The 5,929-nt window shown below is 37.6% G+C and overlaps 1 protein-coding gene across 1 annotated transcript; it reads left to right on the top strand.

Annotated features, from left to right (window-relative positions):
• Positions 1–319: 319 nt before the first annotated feature.
• On the top strand, positions 320–3,504 carry LOC148872000 (wound-responsive protein-like protein). The gene is made up of 2 exons (XM_088969711.1): positions 320–456; positions 3,173–3,504. The coding sequence occupies exons 1-2, from the start codon at positions 386–388 to the stop codon at positions 3,243–3,245; spliced, it is 144 nt and encodes a 47-aa protein (XP_088825837.1). The 5' UTR covers positions 320–385; the 3' UTR covers positions 3,246–3,504.
• The last annotated feature ends 2,425 nt before the right edge of the window (positions 3,505–5,929 follow it).

Below are 5,929 nucleotides of genomic sequence, written 5' to 3'. Positions count from 1 at the left end.
CAGGCCCAATTTGTAGGCCCATTGGTCGGTCCGGGCTCAGGCTCGGGCCTAACATTTTTCTATTAATAAAGAGTCAAAGCCCAACCCGGCCCGGCCTATGAAGAGGTCTACTTGCAAGTCGCAAACAAACCGAGTCCTTTAGGATTTAAACCCAATAATCAGTTTTCAACAAATCGGATCTGTTCGACCCGATCCGAGTCTTAATCGATTATAGCCCTTGGATCCATTCGTATTCAATACAATTATAACTCGTTTTCTCGTTCCCAACGGACCCGGTCTTTCTCTCTCTATATAAACAAACCGCTCTCATAACACCCTCGCAACAGTAGCTAAAACCAGGAGATTAGGGTTTCGTCTGAGCTATCGTGAATCACCACCACCGACGATGATCTACGACGTCAATTCCCCTCTCTTCAGATCCTTCCTCAGCCAGAAAGGAGGGGCATCCGATAAGAGGTGCTTTTAATTTTCTCCCTTTTCGCTTTCCATTATTATTTCAGCTGCTCTCTCTGTCTTTTTCTTGTTTACTTCTTCCTTCTTTTGCCTCTCTTATGTAATGACGAGACAGCTCTAGCGTTTGTTTCATTGCGAATATATCTGGGTTTTCTTTGTTCAGCATTACCCACAAGTTTATGACTAATTCTTAGGATTGTATAATCATCGCCTCAACGTATAAATGTAGGTTTTTAAGGTCCAAAAATTAATTTGCTTCTGATAAATTAGTTGGTGCTTTGTCTTGCCCATTGATTTCGAACTTTTGTATTAAGCTATCATTATTCATTCCTACCTGTATCTGTATAATCATATAAGAAACATTTTGGATTCCAGAGCGGACCTCTTTCCCCGGTGAAGGGATGGCGGAGTTATGGTTTGCATACGAGTTCTGATTGATTTTAGAAAGACCCACTGTGGTATGTTGTGAAAGAGAAATCAAAATCTCTGGAGCCCATCGGTTTTTCTATGACATTTATAAACTTCATCTGAGTTCCTAGATATGAAGTCAAAAACAAAATGTATCCCACCATATTCCAAATCTTGTCCTAGTTTAATTAAAACTGCAGACTGCACTATAACACCTCTTGTTGGACAAACACCACTTGAATATGGTCTTGTGTTACCCATAGATTTCAAGGCGCCAAAGTGAGTTTAGGCAACAAGAGGGGTGCCTTGTCACCTAGTCACGTAGGTGATGGATTTTTTTTAGGGAGAATGATTGGTTCAGCCCAGGGTCAGAATTTGTAGGCCTAAAGTACTGTTGGGGTAGGTGCCAGCTCGGAATTGATGCCAATTCATGGGTGGGCGTTGGTGCATAGAGTGTGGGTTGTTGACATTTTGAATGTTTATAGCTCTGCAGTGGAAATCAGATATTTGCATTGGGCCTGTCCATATTTTTCTGTTTTTCTAAGTAAAAACCACATATCCTAAGGTAGTTCCCTAGGTTCTATAACCATCTTTCGCTAATAACTATCCAGGATTTTCATAAGAAAATTATAAATTTCATGTTTAAGTCTGGAAATCAACATATTTATGAGAAGAAAAAGAAGGAAAAAAAAATCAATAACATCGGGGCTGAACCCCTATTTTTGTTATAGGAAAAGAAGAAAATAAAATGTGGAAGAAGAAATGTGTTGATTAGACAAAATTTGAAGTTCTTCCCTTACATATTTGGTCAGATCTTGAAGTCTTTGAGGGTTCAACACAGCAGTTAGCAATGTTTGTGTTGATTAAACCCTAACAAATAAGAAAATAATAAAAAGAAATTAGTTTATAAACACAAAAAATGGATATTTTTGTTTTAATAATGTCTATTTTATAATATAATCTCAAAAAAATAACAATATCAAAGTATTTTACAGGACGGTATACAAGACTGCTTGGTGACTGGGTGAAAAGAGACTCCAAGGGTGCCTTGTCGCCTAGGCATCACCTTGACAACTACGATGTTACCTGATTTCTAATTTTTTATATTGTGGCCTTGATTTGCTGAAACTATTATACACACACATAATTTATCCCATAAACTAATGATTTAAAATTGGTCATGTATCATTAGTGGATAGTATAAAATGCTTGTTAATCTATCCTTCACAAAGGCAATGCTGCATAGACTTTAGGGGGGATGAGGTATCTGTCTTGGACAAGCCTTAGGTTTGGCAGATCATGTAATTGCATTACCTTCTGCAGTGCTGTCTTCAGAATATATGGTTAACCATTTATTCCACCAACATTATTTTTATTTTGTCTGATTGTGTCGTTGTGCATGCTCATGCTTAACAAGGGCTTGTGTTAAATTTGTTTTTTCACCTTTTTCCTTTTTCCCTAATAAGAAAAGTACTATCGGTTGAAATATGAGTAGAACTGAAGTACAAGTCTAAACTATTTGCTGTCAATAAAATTAAGAATGAAGTGTTTAGAAAATTAATTATGATAGTTGATATTCATTGTGAGGTTTGAGAAGCCTCCATAGGAGGAGATGGAATAAGTATCACAAAGAACTCTCCATGTTTAAAATCGAGACTCTGACCATGGAAACTGTGTGAAGAACTGTCTTAAATTTGTTTCCTCCCATATATTCCCCGACTATCTAAGCTATATCCTTTATCAAGTCCTCTTCTCCTCAGTTTCCCTTGATCTTCTCCTCATTCCATAAAATTAAAAGGGAGTCACCAATTTGTACTGATTTTTTGGGGTATCATTCCCAGGTCTCCTATATGTTCCATAAGTATTTAAGCTATGTAAATCGCTTGAAGGAACTGCCCCCCACCCACACAGCGTTCAAGATCCCTTTAGGTTAACTTATTCTTTTCCTCTCATTCAGTAAAACTTAGGGTGTTTTCACAAGTTTGTACCATGTTTTGGATAGTTGTATTCAGGGATCTGTGACACATAGTTCCCATTCTCTTAGTTTTCAGGAATAAAGACATTAGTGCAATCTTCAACCTATACCCTTACCTGTTTATTCCATGAGATTGTTGGAATCTTGACAGTGGGTTCACTCTTGTTTCCCTAATTGATTATCTTGCCGCAAGTGTACTGATGGATTTGCACATATACCCTCTCTGTTTTCCCACCACTCAAAGGATACACCTGCACATTCCTACTTACAAACTTCAAGCGTTTTGGCGTTGTTGGATTGCTTCTCATTGTTGGACATGATTTTCGGTATTTGCAGGAAAACAGAAGACCAAAAGCCAAAGGAGCACAAGCCAAAAGCAAGTGAGAATAAGCCTGTAATGACCGAGTGACAATTGTCTGCAATGTAGAGTTTGGTACATGTAGGAAGTGACGATGAAGCTTTTGTTAACTGCTTTTAATATGCTAGTATCTTTATTTTTTTTAATCGAGAAACCATAATTTTGAGTTAGTAACAACATTGTGTTCCATATATAGTTTGCAATGAACCATCATTTCTAGTATGCAGTTTTCCATGCCTAGCTCGTAAATTTAATATTGCTGTGAACTTGTAATGAGAACAATTCATTCGTAACACACCATTTGTGCTTATTTGTGTTGCTTCTCTTTGCTGCAAATATACACGTCTTTTTTACATAAACATGTAGGAGTGTGAATTTAATATTGCTGTGAACTTGTAATGAGAGCAATTCATTCATCACACACCATTTGTGCTTATTTGTGTTGCTTCTCTTTGCTGCAAAATATCTCTTTTTTTCATGTAGTGGTGTGAACGGGTTGAATTCGAATCGGATCAGGCAATATCCGAATTTGAATTCGAATAGAAAATTCGATATCCCAATCCAATTTATAAACATGGTTTGTCAAAAATGGTTTGCAAGATTTGAACCCTTGATCACCTGAATGAAAAATGACCATCATAAACGACAAACAAATATACATGTTATAGGTTGCTGGGTCAAGCCAGTGGTTGAACTGCTGGACCCGTGACTATCTGATTAGGTGGCCCATTCTGGTTTGTTGAACGGTCCGAGTCTTTGCGACATTTCAAATTTTCGGTGGCTTAACTGTATAATCGATCAATCCAACCGGGTGATGGGATTTAGATTATTAGGGGTTTTAGCCGTTCAGTCCCTAGGGGTGGACTGAATCCTGGCCGTGGTTTAAAACCTTTCAAGTGGCTGGCTTTGATTGGATGGCCGTCTTTTGTGTATCAAAAGATTTGTGATCATCGTCAGATATACCATTTTTTTCGCATGAATATGATTCATGCCAGATATACAATTTTCTATAAAAATTATAATAATACCAGTACCAGTTAGTTTTCGATGACGAATCAGCCCCTCACAAGACTGTCCCACGATGTCCCACAGCACATCGGGAGTTCAAATCAGCCCCCCACGACATCTCTTGCACAACCCTGCCATATATTGGGAATATCTTCTCATGATAATACTAAAAATGATGAGGCATCATCGGGAGATGTTTCTAATGCACGGCGGGGATGTGCAGTGGGATGTGGGAAATTATATTGGGGGCTGATTTCAACATGTATTGGGAACATCTCTCGATGATGACATCATCATTCTTGGTATTATCATCAAGAGATGTTCTCAATATACGACTGCGATGTGCTATGGAACGTGGGGGGTAGTCTTGCGGGGGTGAACTCTTGGTTTTTTGGTCATTCTATTGGAAATTTGGAATTTGTAAATACGGTATGGAATTGTTAAAGCTAGGGCCCCGTTTGATGTGTCCTTTTGCGTAGGTTGTTGGCTTTTTAGAAGTTTAACAGATTGTTTTTTTATTTTTTTTTTGTTTGGTTGGAAAAAGATTTACTTGTCAAAAAGACGCGAGAAGCCCATTTAAGGTTATTTTCAAAAAGCTTCAAATTGAGCTTTTTCACTTTTTTTTTTAATGTCTTGGAAAGATGCATTCCAAACATTCTTTCAGTTGTTAAGATCTTAATGCAAAAGTTCACATCATCTTTTGACTGTCAGGTCTGCCAGAATATCTAAAATAGATTTGCCAAATGGCCCATTTGTTAGTGCCCAAAGGTTGCTCTACACTTGCTAGCCAGATTAATAAATAGGGTAAATTATAAAGTCCCCTGTTGTACTATGGGGTGAGTGACAAAGTCCCCCTTGTACATTTTTTTTTGTAACAAAGACCCCCTGAACTCTAGTTGTTGGACAAAGACCCCCTTCTGTTAACATTCTGTTAGTTTAACTTTGAAAAAATTTTCATCTGACTGTTTAAAGTTTTTTAAATGTCCAAACTATCATTTTTGTACTATTCATTATCTTCTCCATTGAAGTTAGGTGAAATGGCTGAAGGGATGGAAGATTCATCATATGGATGGCCGAACCATGTAGGGTGGCTGGGAAAATTTTCAAAATTTTCTTTCTACCATCTAGGAATCTTATTCCCTGATTTAGAAAAATTGCAATTTTCAATGTTCATTCTTGAAACAAATCGGACCAAATCTGAAACCAAGAATAGGGAGAGGAATACCTGATACGGAATCCTATGCAAAAAGACCTTCCCAATGTAGGTGTTCATGCCCAAAGAGGTTACCAAATCCTTTATCCACTAAAAATGACACATCTTAGGGTGAGGTAAGATCAGGAAAGAGATTCTTCAGCAAGAATCAAGCAGGGATGTGAGCATAATTTCAAGATAGACTCTTCCAGCAAGAATCAATATCAAGATCCAATCTTTATCACTCAAAGAATTGGAGATTGAATAGGGTAGGGCGGCAAGAGCAGAGGGAGAGAGAACTGAATGCAGAAAACTATGAAATTGTGTAACCTTTTTCCAGTTCACCCTCCTCCTTTTATATAATCCTTAAAGAGTTAACCTCCTAATCTGATTAGGATTTTCTTAATCCAAACCTTTATTTGAATCTGGACTCTTTAAGTGATAAAGCTTATCCCTTATCGTATTTGTAGATCAGTGGATCAACTTCTCCTAATCCAATTAGAAATTTCCTAATCCAACATTTTATTTGGATCCG

This window comes from Nelumbo lutea, chromosome 2 (genome assembly GCF_056320005.1).
Source record: "Nelumbo lutea isolate HS-2025 chromosome 2, American lotus-T2T, whole genome shotgun sequence".
In the NCBI taxonomy this organism is placed as follows: domain Eukaryota; kingdom Viridiplantae; phylum Streptophyta; class Magnoliopsida; order Proteales; family Nelumbonaceae; genus Nelumbo; species Nelumbo lutea.
This window is presented reverse-complemented; position numbering and strand designations above follow the sequence as displayed.